This window comes from Physella acuta, unplaced genomic scaffold (genome assembly GCF_028476545.2).
Source record: "Physella acuta isolate Inbredline_101_S28 unplaced genomic scaffold, ASM2847654v3 ptg000538l, whole genome shotgun sequence".
In the NCBI taxonomy this organism is placed as follows: domain Eukaryota; kingdom Metazoa; phylum Mollusca; class Gastropoda; family Physidae; genus Physella; species Physella acuta.
Genome location: NW_026732057.1, coordinates 507,862 through 523,948, shown reverse-complemented (window position 1 = coordinate 523,948; position 16,087 = coordinate 507,862). Strand labels below are relative to the sequence as shown.

The 16,087-nt window shown below is 34.2% G+C and overlaps 1 protein-coding gene across 1 annotated transcript in view; it reads right to left on the bottom strand.

The window, feature by feature from the left end:
• Positions 1-960: 960 nt before the first annotated feature.
• The window catches only part of LOC131945865 (b(0,+)-type amino acid transporter 1), a 28,278-nt gene continuing 13,151 nt past the window's right edge, over positions 961-16,087 (bottom strand). Inside the window, exons 2-14 of the mRNA XM_059306476.1 lie at positions 10,298-10,401; positions 8,884-8,985; positions 8,476-8,585; positions 7,779-7,908; positions 7,261-7,386; positions 5,824-5,923; positions 5,049-5,093; positions 4,444-4,567; positions 3,489-3,592; positions 3,229-3,325; positions 2,573-2,725; positions 1,825-1,996; positions 961-1,025 (exon numbers count right to left, since the gene is read on the bottom strand). Coding sequence (XP_059162459.1) covers positions 961-1,025; positions 1,825-1,996; positions 2,573-2,725; positions 3,229-3,325; positions 3,489-3,592; positions 4,444-4,567; positions 5,049-5,093; positions 5,824-5,923; positions 7,261-7,386; positions 7,779-7,908; positions 8,476-8,585; positions 8,884-8,985; positions 10,298-10,391 — 1,422 coding nt within the window. The 5' untranslated portion in view covers positions 10,392-10,401. The remainder of the gene's footprint in view (positions 1,026-1,824; positions 1,997-2,572; positions 2,726-3,228; positions 3,326-3,488; positions 3,593-4,443; positions 4,568-5,048; positions 5,094-5,823; positions 5,924-7,260; positions 7,387-7,778; positions 7,909-8,475; positions 8,586-8,883; positions 8,986-10,297; positions 10,402-16,087) is intronic.

The following is a 16,087-nucleotide window of genomic DNA, read 5'->3' as shown; positions in this document are numbered from 1 at the left end:
TTTTTAAACTAATATCATATTTGAATTCTTTTTAAAATTGATTTCCTGGAGGAAAGGTGAATTTCATTTGAAGTAATCGAGTAAACATGAAATTAAAATCCCCCTGTCAGTAGTTATAAAATACTCATCTTTAGATAAAAAATATGAATAAAGATTATTAGTTACTAGAATATGTTATGTACTGTATTAGGAATTTAAAGCAGTCACATAGTATAATTGGAACTTGAAGTTGTCAAATACTCTATTAGAAATGTGACGTAATCAAATACTCATGTAAAAATTTGATGCTGGCGGATAATCCATTAAGAACTTGAAGTTGTTGAATACATTTGGTTGTCAGTTGCTCTATTCAACAAGTTATATAATGACTTCATTTGTTTATAGAAATTTACTTCACACAATTTATTTTCTTTTCAATAAGCGGCCAGTGGTCGAGGGGTAAATACTACTACTTGTCATTTAAAAGTTTGATCAGATTAGTTAAAACACAGGGTGAGTTGAGTTTAACCCTGTGTGTTTATGTAGTTTTAACCTCAGATTGACTGTGGGTATAAACATTGCTTCATGTGTGCTGATGACGCATGTGTATAGTGTTGGGGAAAATAAAGAAGAAACGCATTGACGCAACTTTTACTTAAATAGTATATTTATTATGGTTTTAAAACAAAAGTATATTTCAGAAAACAGAAATATACAATAACAAATATACATGTATTAGATTTTTTACATTAGTATTAATTTTCATTTTTATCCAGTGGTTATGTTCTAGTGATAGTGGTAGTGACTTTGTCTTAATTCTTCACATTCCATATTATAATCAAACACAATGACTCAACTAAAAAAAATACTAATGTTTTTAGTTGTTTTTTTTTTAATTATAGATACATTGTATGATAAGCTTATGATATAATACAAGTCTGGAACGACATAAGAAAATCAGTAAAAACAATAACAGCTATTTTAGATTTCCAACTTTGTGGGTGGAGACAGTCGACAGATGAGTTGAACTGAAGTCACAAATTTATCTGTGAATGAAAAACTTGTGAGAATTAATCATCAATATATCTTGGTCGTATTGTAGAGGATGAATTAATACATTTATGATTTATTTCATTAAAATAAGAAATTAAAATAAAAAAAAAGTCATTTGGACTGGAATCCCCAGGGAAAAAGGAGGGTGGGCCAGCCAAGGAAAACATGGAAAAGAATGGTTGAAGAAGAGGCGAAAACAGCTGTGCTCACATGGGAGCAGCCCAAAACCGAGTCCGCTGGAAATGTGTGGTTACAGCCCTTTGCTCCCCAGGGGCCACAAAGGAATGATGATGATGATGATGATGATGATGATGATGATGATTTATTTCATTATGTTTTGTTTGACTGTTTTTTGGAATAGTGCTAATGAAAAATTGTTAAAGTCCATTGTCTAAAACGTATATTTTATGTTAGTTCGTCTCGGAAAAATAGACCGATGCTGTGTATGACATTAATATATCAAAAAGTAACAGTATGAACAAGGTGAGGTTTATATAATGTTGTTACTTGACTTAGATAGAACATAAAGTTTCCATTTCGAACAAGACGGTTGAAGTAGATATATTTATCCATCCAAGATTTACTTGTATCTTTTTGTAAATGTTTTTTTTTTTAGTTAAACATAATATAAAACAAGTTTTGGATTTGAAAAATATTCACACACACATAAATATTTTAAAATTCTTAAATAAACTAAACGTAAGGGTGGGGGTGAAATAATTGGTTCAATTTTCACCCTTAATCTGTCAAAGTATTCATGCACATAGAATAAAATAAGAAAAATTAACCCACCGTAAAATGGCAGCCTGAAGTGAAAGTGTATGAAGACGAGGTACAACAAAGAACCACAGACGATAAAACCGCCCCCTACATAGACGTACTCAATCTGTGGCTCGATGATTAAAGGGGCGAGAAACAGGTAAATGTTCATCAGTATCATCAGGACAGGCAAGAGTAGCGGGACCTGGTCAAAGAGGAGACAAATAGATAGTCTAACATTACTATCAGTATAGGCAAGAGTAGCGGGACTTGATAAATTAGGAGAGAAACGAATAATTATTCATCGCTAATCAGTACAGCCACCAGTAATGGGACTTGGTAAAAGGGGAGACAAATAGGTAGTTTCAACATTATTATCAATACAGCATGAATACTAAGACCTAGTAAAAGAAATAGGTAAGTGTTGAAAATTTTCATCAGTACAGATACGAGTAGTGGGACCTTTGTGGAAAATTAGTATTGTATTTAAACTATTTTTATAAATTATCGTATTTATGAAATATTAAAATATACCTGTTTACAATAATATTGTAAGAAAATTGACATTTGTAAATATGTTTGAAATAATGTGTTTGATTAAAAACGAATACATAATTAGGTACAGTTGATATAATCAGGTAGACAAGCTTTTGTAAGTTTCCAAGAGTAATTTTAAAAAAATATATTCTATTTTAAACATTATTTTTATAACCTAACATGTAGCACTGTTTCTACTGCATTGAAATCACTTTAGATTTGATAAGTACTTGTAATATCTTACCTTTACGGCTCTCTTGACGTGATTAAACGACCTGTATCGGAATTTGATCAAAGCCACGTAAATGGCGATTTTAAAAATAGTTCCCAGAAAACCGAGGTAGTTGATGATTGAGCCAATCTCACCAAAGGCAAGCCACAGGAGGGACATGGACAGCTGGGGAATGTAGTTTTATATATATATATATATATATATATATATATATATATATATATATATATATATATATATATATATATATATATATATATATATATATATATATATATATATATATATATATATATATATATATATATATATATATATATATATATATATATAAATTGAGAGAGAGAGAGAGACAGATAGAAACATACAGAGAAGTTACAACTAAGCCAAATTTGCAAACTGCCCTACCTAAATAGTAATTTTAAAATGCTTTCATACATTCAACATGAATGTAGAGAAACAATAATCATCAACTAGATATTACTGAATCGAACCTCAGCCCTTTATAATTGATCAATGTTCATAGGTTGACTAATTAATTTATTAAATGTGCATTGATAGCGAATCACCGATTCCGCACACCAAACTGAGTTGAGACTTAGAAATAACGTCCAACTTTATATCATTAGACTTTGTGTAAATTCAGTACAGAAAGCTTGATAGGTTACCAGCGTTGTCATGGCGCCCACCGGGGTCAGCCAATCAATTTGAATGTAACTTAGAAGATCTGGCAAGACACCATCCCTTGCTGCGACATAAGGCATTCTGGGGAAAAAGGAAACACATTTATAAGAAGGTACGGGAGAACACATCATTATTTTTATAGAAAAAAAATTTAATTGATGCAAACTAATTTGAAATATGAGTTTCTATGTTAATTAAATTTAAACAAAGATAAATGATAGTGATATAAATGTTTATATCGAACCTGCTGGCGCTCAACATACTGACGCTTGTTATCCCTAAAGTTGAAACAACTACAGCCAATGGGATAATACTAGCAGCAGGGCCTAGAGCACGCTCAGCAAAAAGCTGTAGTGGAATATATATATATATATATATATATATATATATATATATATATATATATATATATATATACATATATATATATATATATATATATATACATATATATATATATATGTATATATATGTATGTATATATATACGCGTGTGTTTGTGTATAGGAAGTTAGGAAGTATATTTGGTGGTGTTTATGTTTATTATTAATATTAGATTTAGAGTGAAAAGAGAACACAGGTAAGTGTAATAAGAAAGACAAAATAATATATAAATCGTTGGGGTTGAAGTAAGGACTGATAACTCGTAAGAAATCTACAACAGGGACGCTACTCTTAATACGCTACTCGCCTGCTTTATCTGGTTGTCGCCCTTGTGCATTTTTCCATAAACTACAAAAGGGGGATCCAAAAATGACGTCCCGCTTTTTTTATAAAACGCTTTTTACCTCCCCCCCCCCCCCCCTCCACTCCGTCACACATCGTCAAAAAAACCAGACCCCTCACCATAAAATGACGTCACATCTCAGCCTACATCCCCCTCAAAATTGCAGTTGAATTTTTTTTCAAACTAAGATATTTTCCCAAAATCTTGAATGAACTCTGTCAACAGAGTATTTTAATCAATTACAATTTCAATTTATTAAAAAAAGTTTTCTAAAACGCGAAATAACGGCTGAAATTAACGTTGCTTTTTTAAGATACGAAAGTGTGACGTCACACCATCTGAACCACTCCCATCTCCCCTCATCACTCACTCACAAAATTACGGACCCCACCCCTTCCCTACTACGAGTGTGACGTAATTTATGGACGACCCTAAACACACAGTAATGTATACAGTTGTATCCAAAAACTGACCACAGCCACGGCTCTGACGCTAACCATCTCGTCTTTGGTCATCACAGAAAGATAAGCAATGTTGGTCAGTAGATACATGATAACCACGATAAGTATTCCGAAAATCAGAGCTCGTGGAATATTTCTGGAGAAAAAAGTAGCATATATATATTATATATATATATATGTATATATATATATATATATATATGTGTGTGTGTGTGTGTGTGTGTGTGTGTATATATATATATATATATATATATATATATATATATATATATATACATATATATATATGTATATGTATTTATTTATCTATTTATTTATCTATTTATTTGTTTGTTTATACTTTATAAATAGCCGAAAAGAAAGAAAGAAAAAAATTAACGTTTTGGCTAATTAATTCGAGGTTTTATTAGCCGATACGAGCATTGCCCAACTTCGGTCTTTGATGATAACATATATATAAATATATACATATTTAAATATATATATATATATATGTGTGTGTGTTGAGTGTGTGTTTTCAAATTCAAACTACAGCACAACACAAGGTATTTAACCTTAGCCCTCTTGTTGCCTTCCAAAATACGACACATGCTTTAACTGTAACTAGACGCACTCACTTTGAAGGGTTCTTGACCTCTTCAACCACTCGGGTCAAGTCGTCCCTTGAATAATAAAAAAACAAAACAAACATCAACAACAACATAACTATCAATGTATTCTGGTTCGGAGTGCACCGGGCTCTACAAAAAATTGAATGAAACATCATGACATAGCTTAGGAAGTGTGTTTTTATATACATCAAGTCGTTTGTCTGGCCGAGTTTTTAAAGTGCTATTTTTATACGCCAGACGTAATATGACTGTATCATGATATGGGAGATAACACAGTAGTTACTTTCCTGTGTTTCGCTGTGTTGTCTTGTTCTTATTTTTTTATAAATAATTGGAATTAGTTTTAACTTACACGCTAGTTTTTACTATATTTTCGAATATAGTTTTCCCACGTTTGATATAGTTAAGGAAACGGAAGTTGGAATGATTTAATATGGTGACATACCTCTAATTTTAGTAGTGACCAAAGACAAGTTTGCAAGATACCTAAGTGGTATTTTAAGTTTTAAAATAATATCTTTTAATTAACTTTGATGATGTGATACTAAATACGATGTGCAAATCCTAAAATGTTAAAATGGAATTAAAATGGAATTTTTATATGATTATCTAGACCAAACCTGAATAGAGAAGTCATATCAAGTTAATGTTAGATTGACGTTCACAGACCATATTAGTAATTAAATTAGCCAAGCCTATTAGGCTGGACAGATGGATTGACGTGTAGTAAGACCCAATTAACCAGACCAGTCCAGCAAGCGCTGACGTCACATTGACCTACCCTCCTGCTGTGGCCCAGATGGAGCTGTAGAGAGCTAAGGCTAAAGACGCGGGCTGTCGTGAAGTTCCAGAAAAACCTGTTCCTAGTTCACTGGTGGTTCCTGGAGGATGTAGGTAGTGATGTAAGAAATCAGCCTGGGGCCGGTGGACACGTAAAAACATATTCAGAAACATATTCATGCCGTTTTCTGTAAGAAACATCAGATATCCCTTTACATCTTCCGGTTTAATTTTATAAAATAACGAGCCGACCCGCGGCGTATCAATTGCCGCTATTTAGTTGTTTTGTTTTCTACTTTTCAGTAATTCATAATTTGTGAATTCGACAGTACCAACGCTGCCACTGAAAATATTTGCTTTAAAACACTATCAGTACATCGTTAAGGACGATAACCCCCCCCCCCCTCCTTTCCCCTACCCCCCCCCCGTGAAAGTAAACTCCTTTTAGTTACCTCCCCTAAGTTTAAAATCGTTTCAAACTAAATTATCTGCCCCTAATAGCCGTCACTAAACCCGGCTCTACGATTATAAACATTTAGCGTGAACCACAGCTCACCAGACCATGTGGGGGTGGTAGGAGCGCGCTTACAGCTTGGCGTTTTCTAGGGTCTCCAAGAAGAGAATTATATATATAGATAGATAAACTTTATTTTTTTTATAAAATTATTGTATTTTATTATACCAATAATTTTTGTTGTTTTATAAATTTAAATTTATTTTTAAAATACATGCTATAAATTTAAACCATGACATAATTTTACACAAAAACCTAAATTTTTATTTTAAAAATTGCGTATCATTATCTGAAATAGCAACTGAATCGGAATACTGTTTATTAATATCTACTAGACTACATGTCAGAAAGAAGTATTACTATCAGTCATCACAAGCCGATGATGAAAACTACTAAAGCGGACATGTAAGGCAAACTGACGCTGTAAATTACATGTCTGAGGCGAAATGAAAGAATTTTTTTTAAATCCAACCTTTTTGTCCGTCTCAATTACGTGACACAGAAACTTTAAACCTATTAAATAAGTTATCTTAGATTTTAGATACTTTTGTGTTTTAATGCATAATCAGCGGCTTGTTGCGATCTTAAAAGAATTTGTTTTACAATACATGGGCTAGATCACACATTTCATTTCAATACTAGTAATTTGTAAAATAATTTTCAAAGAGTGTCTGTGATTTCAAGGGCTCCATGTATTTACTTAAACAGTTTGGGGGCTCGTAGACTTTGTTCACCTTAGTTACATGGCCATTACGCCATTGGATATAGGACTAGCTGAATCGATATACAGAAAGTGAGATAGGTCATATTTCTACTCAATACCCATCAATTACAGAAATCTCAGATGAAAATGTTTGCAGTTTTGTCTTAAGTTCATCATATTATCGATACTTACTAGATTCAATCCTCTGCGCTTTAGCCTACCTTGTGCGATGGCCACCAGACCGGCGACTATTATGACCGCTAGAGCCAGTAACTTGCAGAAGGTTGTAACAATAGAAAAGTGAGCACTGTAGCGAGTGCCGAAACAGTTAACAAGGTACAGGGTAACTGTGAGCAAAATGATTATTTCAAATGAAAATTTTAGCTGTGTAATTCAATAAAGCAGGAGTGATCTCCCCATATTTTTTAGTAAAGAAAAGTTGTTTTAAATATCAATTTCTAATAGATATTTGCCTTACTTTCAGGTTATAAGACGGCTTTAAGTAACTATTAACAGAATGTAAATGACATATGCCGCCGTCAATGAAACAGATTAACTCTGCTTCATCTGCCCCATGTGTCTTGGATACAAATGTGAAAAGATGAGTTATTGATATAAATATATATATATATATATATATATATATATATATATATATATATATATATATATATATATATATATATATATATATATATTTATATTTATATGTATAAACTCCGCAATGCCAAGGACTCACTAAGAACAGTGGCAGCAATGAGCTTCTCTAGCTGCTCTGATGATTGACAGATGGGAAGAAGAGAGACCAGGTACTTGGCGAAGGTCAGCATGTAGACCACAAACAGTCCAGGAATAATAATCAAAGTGGACTGTGAATTTCAATGGGAACAACAATTATAGGGTTCACAGTTTTCACTGCGTTGCTATAACAACAAAATTGTTTTTAGATTTGCTTTTAAACCACACAATGACCTGTATAATGCGCTAATATTATTTAAAATCAAAAGCTCCGTAGCTGAAGCTGATAATTTGTACATGGTTTTTACTGACCCTAAGGTAACCTATTGTATTTTATTGGGTTATAGGACCAAGATAGGATCCAAACTGAAGCTACAGGTAATTATATAAAACCTGGACTTTTAAACAACTAGTAAAAATCCACACCCATTGGATAGTAGCTTCTGGTAAGGTAGGCCTACTTGAGTCAATATCATAACGAGACTTTGAAATACCGATTCTTTCTATTTAATAAAAATGTTGAGTCAGTAAATCTAACATAATTGATTGGTTCTCACAAAGAGAACTGTATGTAAATCTACATCTGCAAAGAAAATATATACTGTATACGATTTCTAACTAGATTAAACAACTGTTATCAAAGTTATCTACGACTTGTCGTTTACAAAGTTTAATTAAAAAGATGCAATCATTTTTACCTGAATGATATACAGAAACGAAACAAACCTCCCAAAGCCGAGAAAGAGGTAAGTGTAAGTACCGCCAGATTTGGGTATTAGTGTACCAAGTTCAGCGTAACAAAAGGCCTCTGTGAAAAATATGAAAGCCTAATTAACGCAGGTAAACATTAGGTTTCTTTAATGATAAAATAATAATGTTTTTTTTGTTAACATAAATAAAATCAAGTACAGTTCAAATTTACGTTTCGATTGTTTCTATGTTTAAATTATATGCAGAGAGATTTTATTTCAACTTAAGTAATTAATTGCCATTTTAGAAACAAAAACGTAACCCAAAATAAATACTCAACCAAAAAGCTGTGTATTTACATTTCAAGTGGTGGCAAAGCATATTTAAAACCTTCAAGGGAGGTAACCCAGCCTTACCACCAAGGGCAATAATCCCGGCAATTACCCAGACAATCATACATAGCGCTACAGATCCACTGGCTTCAAGGACGCCCTTAGGTGAGATGAAGATTCCAGAACCTGAAGTTTTCAATTTTGTTAGTACCGTAAGGAAAAGATTTTCAGCCTATTCTACTTGTGGATTATTTTGTTTAAACAAAACTCCTTGTGTATTGTTTTTACCCAAACGTTGAGGCCGATTTAAAGGTTCTTGTCAATAATCTAGATGGGCATCTATCAATGTCTTCAAGGACCGTTTTGCCTTGTTATTAACTTCTGTAAGAAATGTGAGTTTTGAGTGTTTGATCTTTTTGGTAACTAGATCTATCTACGTTCCTACTACGTATATTTTTTTTTGTATGGTGTATCTTTACAAAATAGATGTGTGTTGAAACTTATTAAAATTGTATCAGGCTTAAAATATGCTGCAGGTGTAGAAGGAAACTAGTCTATTGTTTGAGGTCAGTGTGGTCAGGTAGATAAAACTCATGACTGCTACACAGAAGTCCTGAGTTCAAGACGACGCTCAATAGCTGGAGACAGCAACGGTTTTCTATAAGAGAAAACCCCCAATCAAATACATTCTGCATTTGGTTTATTATTGGTTGGACGGAGTTTATGGAAGCAAATCCTAAATAAGCGTATGCTGGAATCAGAGTCAAAGGCCAATGTAGCGATTAATATGTTGACAGGTATTTAAGAGCGAAGAAGAAGTATATTGTTGTTCTTTATCAATCTCTTAGTGTAATAAAGCTTTAACTAAAAATGTCATGGAGATGACATAATGCATTGGATGTCAAATGTACCTGCAATTACTATGTGTGTGATTAATGTCACCTATAAATGATGCTGTGGGTTTTAAATTTCATGAACCTACTCCTGACGATGTTAATGTCAAAATGGCATTTAACAACCAATTATGCTTTGTATGACAAATTAATCTACAATTACATGAACCTACCAATGTTACTGTGGATGATAAATGACATGAACATACCATTGATAATGTGGATGACAAATGACATGAACCTACCAATGATACTTTGGATGACAAATGACATGAACCTACCAATGATACTGTGGATGACAAATGATATGAACCTACCAATGATACTTTGGATGACAAATGACATGAACCTACCAATGATACTTTGGATGACAAATGACATAAACATACCATTGATACTTTGGATGACAAATGACATGAACCTACCAATGAAACTGTGAATGACAAATGTCATGAACCTACCAATGATACTTTGGATGACAAATGACATGAACCTACCAATGATACTTTGGATGACAAATGACATGAACCTACCAATGATTCTGTGGATGACAAATGACATGAACCTACCAATGATACTGTGGATGACAAATTACATGAACCTACCAATGATACTGCCGATTACGATGGACGTTGCTCCTAGAAATCCTAGTTCCCTTTTTAACTCGACTTTTTCATTTCCCGCTGTTTTGTCTTTCATTTTCTACACACTGTGAATTTTTAAGACTGTTCTTAAATGAATGCGGCAACATAAGAGTATGTAAATACATAGTTGAGAAATGTGATTTGCAGAGGCAAAACTACCCGATTCGTCGCCGGTTCGAACTATCAATTTTGTACCCCCCCCCCCCATATTTTGTTTATAATTATTCACGTTTGTAACCCCCCCCCCCCCCCCCACCATCAATCAAATGTTAATGGTCTTTTTTTCGTTTCACACAAGTAATGAAAAAATTCCGTCCTTAGAGCTTAGTAGCTTTCTATTTTCTTAGGTTCGACTGACATGGAGCTCAAAATAAGCTTTTTATTTTATTTTTCTACCTAATGTGTCGTCCTTCTAAAAAAAGCACATGGAGCGGCTGCCCCATCAGCTATCCCGTAACTACGCCTCTTGCGATTTGCTTACTTATTTCCGAGGCTTAGCAAGTGGGGGGTGGAGTACATACGTCCCCGGGCGCCGACCCTAAGGGGTGCCAAAATGGGTTGAAAAATATTAAAAGCTCATTATTTTAGCTGCAGTTTTGCATTATAAATATAAATAAATATCTCGTGGGGGGGGGGGGGACGCCAAATTAAAAGTTTGTTTACGGGGGGGGGGGGGGGACGTCAAATTGAAAGTTTGTCCCCGGGCGCCGGGATGGTTCGCTACGCCTCTGACTTATTTAATATACCTCGCAGAAAATAACACACGAAACCGCTGCGACCGTACCTCCCCCTTCACTCAACTCCATTCCAACCCATGTTCCCACATCACGCCGACAAACTCTTCCCCCCCCCCCCCCCCACACCCATCTCAACCCTCTCCTATACAACGTTGTTAAAATACAAGTTCATAAAGCTTGAAATTATTAGTATTCGCCCCTTTTCACCCAGGCACTCTATCCCGAAACAAAACCTTAACCTTATTTGCCACAACCTGTCTAATTCCATTGTTTCTGGTAAGCTTCCTTTTAGGGGTGGGGGGTCAGGGGGGGTCTACGTAGCACATAATTAAACGGCTTTCATTGTTTTAAAAAAAAATTAAATCAACAATAACTTAATACCATAGTATCAAATATAATAGTCGTTACGACGTGTTGTAATCAGTCCTAAACTGTTAATGTTTATAATGGTTTAATTACAATGCAGACACTAAATTTAGCTGTATATGTGTGTGACCGAAAATAGAACCAATGCTAGACCCACTAGACATGCAAACGATTGCATTACGACTCTGATGTCAAGTGCAGCATTTTTTATTATCTTCGTTAACTTATGAGTGAGAAAAATAGGAGTAAGGGTTGTTATATTGAATACATTAGCATAAAAAAGTATAAAAGGAAATAAGCAAGTTACGCAGTTAATTAAACGATTGAAGTTAATAGAATCTGAATATAGGCGCCGTGACTAGGTAACTGGCCACCCCGGTCAGTTATTGAAAATAATTATTAAAACTTTTTTTCTTCTGTAAATTTGAAGTTGGTGTCATATCCGCTAAATGCTGTCACCCCGTGCGATCCGCATCCCCCCCCCCCCCCAGTTCCAGCCTCGCGACGCCTCTGTGTGAGTGTATATATATATATATATATATATATATATATATATATATATATATATATATATATATATATATATATATATATATATATATTCATTTATGTTTTTAAGTAACACAATTTTTAATATAAGTGAGGCTAATAGCAGTGCTCATCTCGGCCTTGTAAGCTGACTAATGCTAAGGTCAAAGCGGTTTAATGCTCGCCTATCACAACAGAGACACACTCGAGTCAACACTAGGCTAGCTGACACAAAACAGCTGAGCCAGCGTTTTGTCGTCTTATCGGGCATGTCATAACGACCTCACTGCAAGCACTGGCCAGAATGTCGGTCAGTATACAGGGACCATGTCTGACGTCAGTCACGTGATATTTAGAGCTCGGATATTGTTCCTCTCATCATGCACTTGAACACATCTAAATGTCAGGTCAAATGAAAAAACTAAACTTTTTTAAAAATTAAAACTTGTGATACACGAAGTACAGGCGTATAGGTTAGAGGTCTTTAAGTAATGTGGTGTGTGTGGGGGAGGGGGATGTGAAATAGTTTTAACTTCTTCGAATATTTTAGTTTTAACTTTTTCTGAATATAGAGATAATATTTTAATCGTGCAAAATATACGAATGAGAGATTTTATAAATTTCGGCTGTTTACACCTCCCTACTCTATAGCATACAGATTATAAACGGTGCTTTGTGTTATGCATTTAAATTAATTAAAGTTTTTAATGTAACATTTTCTAACTAGAATTTTATTATCTGTGTAAACATTTTAAGTATAATGCATTCATTATACTATTGCAGTTAACTCCCTTTTATTAAGAAATGTAATTTAGTTTTACTACAGGTCGTAAACTGCGGCAATAGACTTGTTCTGTAGTCATCAGAACCGATTATTAATTTTAGTTGCCGGCCGTAAACCCTTGCCAGTGTATAGTGGTTATCGGGCATGGCTATAATAATCTCTATATATAATTCTCTTCATGGGGACCATGCGAGACACCACCTCGTTACTCCCCCGCTCTCTAGACATATCGCTACCACCCTCATCCCCACCTGTCAGGTGAGCTGTGGTTCACGCTAAATGTTTACAATAGAAGAGCCGGTTCGAATTAGTGACGGCTATTAGGGGCAGATAATTTAGTATTTAAACGATTTGAAACAATGGGGAGGTAATAATTTCTGCTTGATATTTTCATGGTCTTCTGTAAACGGTCGTCACGGATGGCTGGTTTCATGGGGAGGGGGGGGGGAGAATCGAATTAGCCAATTGTGAATAATGAAAAGTAGAAAATAAAACAATTAGATTTTCTTTATCGGCACCCCTTTTCTATTTGAAGAAGAGCAATAAGTCTTGGAAGTGATTTAAAGGTTTTCCTAATTTTTATTATACCACAACTTACGTAGTTTAATTCTCTACACAACAGTACGTGTTAGTTACTGTAGAACAATTACTGCTGCAATTGATTTGTTTTTTCACTAGTCAATCAAGGAGCAAATTTATTTTCCTTCGGATTTTACATAACCCCCACCCCCTGCGGGTCTGGCGGTAATCGTATAGTTCCGCCCCTGTAATTAATTTTTACTTTGAAAAACTGCGCTTTCACAAGCCTCTGACACTGTAAGTGTTAATAGTAAACTCAAGGAAACAACACCATTTGGTACATAATCTTCTAATTTTGGTTTTACTTTATAAAGGAGCATATCTGATGGCGTCATCTGCTTAGGAAACTATTACTTGAAACTCATTCCTTGCATATATCGTTAGCATCAATAACGTTATTAGCGTTATGCGTCAACGACGTTTCTTAATGTTTGCAGTCAGTAAGTATATCCACATATGTCTTTTAATTGATATTGGGTGTAAGATAAATTAAGTCAAATAGAATATTATGTTGTTTTAATTGTTGGAACCGCTCTTCCAAAGACCCATATCTAAGATAGTGTAGTAGAATTTTACTTTGAAATTCTGTTTGTGATCTTCGTGGTGCCAGCAATTAATTTAGTTTGAAAATCTAAATCCCTTCCTATTTAACGAAATTTCTAATTCAAAGTGTGAGAAAACGAGACTTTAAAAACCTATTTAAAATATGAATTGCTTATGTTTTACAACGTCGCGTCATGCAATGGAGCGATCACTAAATCAACATTAAAATAAAATACTTAAAAAAAACTTTTTAAAAAAAAAACACGTTTTTCTTGTGGACTAAAAAGTAGAAAATAATTTTTTCTTCCGACCCTAGGGGATCTACCAATGACTGCTTGTAGATTTTGTGCTTCCTCGAGCTGTGCAGGTTCTTGGGATGACTGTTCGTACATTTGATGACAAAAACGTGGATACGTTCACCATCAAATTTCCAAAATTCGTGTGTTGTGTGCTTTTCGCTTTAATCATAAATCTGCCCGACCCACGTTTTTTTCTCCTTTTAGTCCGTTGCTACACATGAAAAACGTGGTTTTAAAAAATGGGAGCTGTCGTCGTTCAACCTTTCCTTTATTTCTTCTCGGCATATGAAGAGATAGTGTGGTCAGCACTATGCCCAGCCGCCTTTACTTTCCCTAACGTGAGTTAGGTACCCATCAGCAGTAGCGTACGCAGGGGGGGAGCAGGGGGAGCTGCCGCTCCCCCTCTGGCCATTTTCATCAAAGTGGCGCCTTTTTGGAAACTTTTTAAACTCAAACTTTTAAACAATGATATTTGTTTAAAAAATATTTTTGGTCGGCACATCTATGTAAATCACAAGATTTCTTTTCATGCAGCAATTAAGCATTATTGTACTAGTCTAGTAGTGTCTACGTTTACAACACGTATTAACAGCTGCATCAGTTTGCCATTTTAAAAATAACCATTACGATGCATTGCAATGTTTAAAAAACCTCTACGGTAGTACCACTTTGCAAGAGGGGTGTTAAGTTTAGGGCAACTGTATAATGTATTTACTTACGAATAATTGAATTAGAAAATGTTATACATTAAACTTTACACATAATTACTTTATATATACAGTTTGAATCGTGCTATTAATTTAAAAAAAATTACAATACAGAAACAAATACAACTCATGTGGCACCTTTATTTAAATTTACTTATGAGCAAACTGCGTAGAGGTGGGGACATTTTGACAAGGTCAACAACGTCATCACGATGAAGTAGTAGTATTCTTACAGTTTGGGCGATAGTGATTACGATTACAAATTATATGAAACAGTTACAACCCCCCCCCCCCTCCCCCACGGACCCTTCTGTAAAAAAATATTGTCATAATACCACTGCTACTTATTTAAATCTATTTCTGTAATATATATTTGTGTAGTATATATTTGTATAATATATACGTATGTTTAGAACAGGCATCTAAAAACTGGCGCTATGTTCACTCTGAGTTGGTTATCCCGCCCCCTCACACACACACACCTCACCACCACAATTGTGTAGAGCGACATTAATGTCACACCTAGGTATACACTGGGTTGGATCATTGACCTAAAGTGAACGGACAGTGGTGAATGAAGGTGAACCCCCCCCCCCCCCCCAACCCACCCCGAACTGATCTGTTAAGTACATGTAGAAAAACTCGTAATGATGTACCAAAGTACCATGCCGCCAGAAAATTAGCTTTTTAAACGTAAAACTCTGTGAATATTGTTTTTGCAATTACCAGTAAAAATGTGTATGATCAATACAGTGATCTAACCCATACCAATCACTATGTTAAAAATGATCTTTAAAGAACAATAAGAAGCAGTAGTTAATTAGTAGTTAATTAAAAATATATGATCTGAACTAAAACACCTATATTTAGTTAAATGTAGGCTATTTATCCGAATGTTTTTCCATTATATCGAAAAGCGTGGTTTAATACCAACTCTGATTTTAAAAACTTTCAATATGCTGTATTTATGATGAAATTATATTAAATTCTGATTACAGACAAAAAGATTTTGTAAACACGAATAGTGTTAAATAATTTCATTATATTCTAAAGTAATTATTTATTTGTTTTGACATTTATAATTAAATGTGTAGATATATACATATTTATATTAAGAGAGTGATTATTTCCCCTATTTCACTTGTCTTAAATAATTTCCCAGGAATTATTATGTAAGAAATTTTTTAGCGCAATTTCCATTCTGGAGA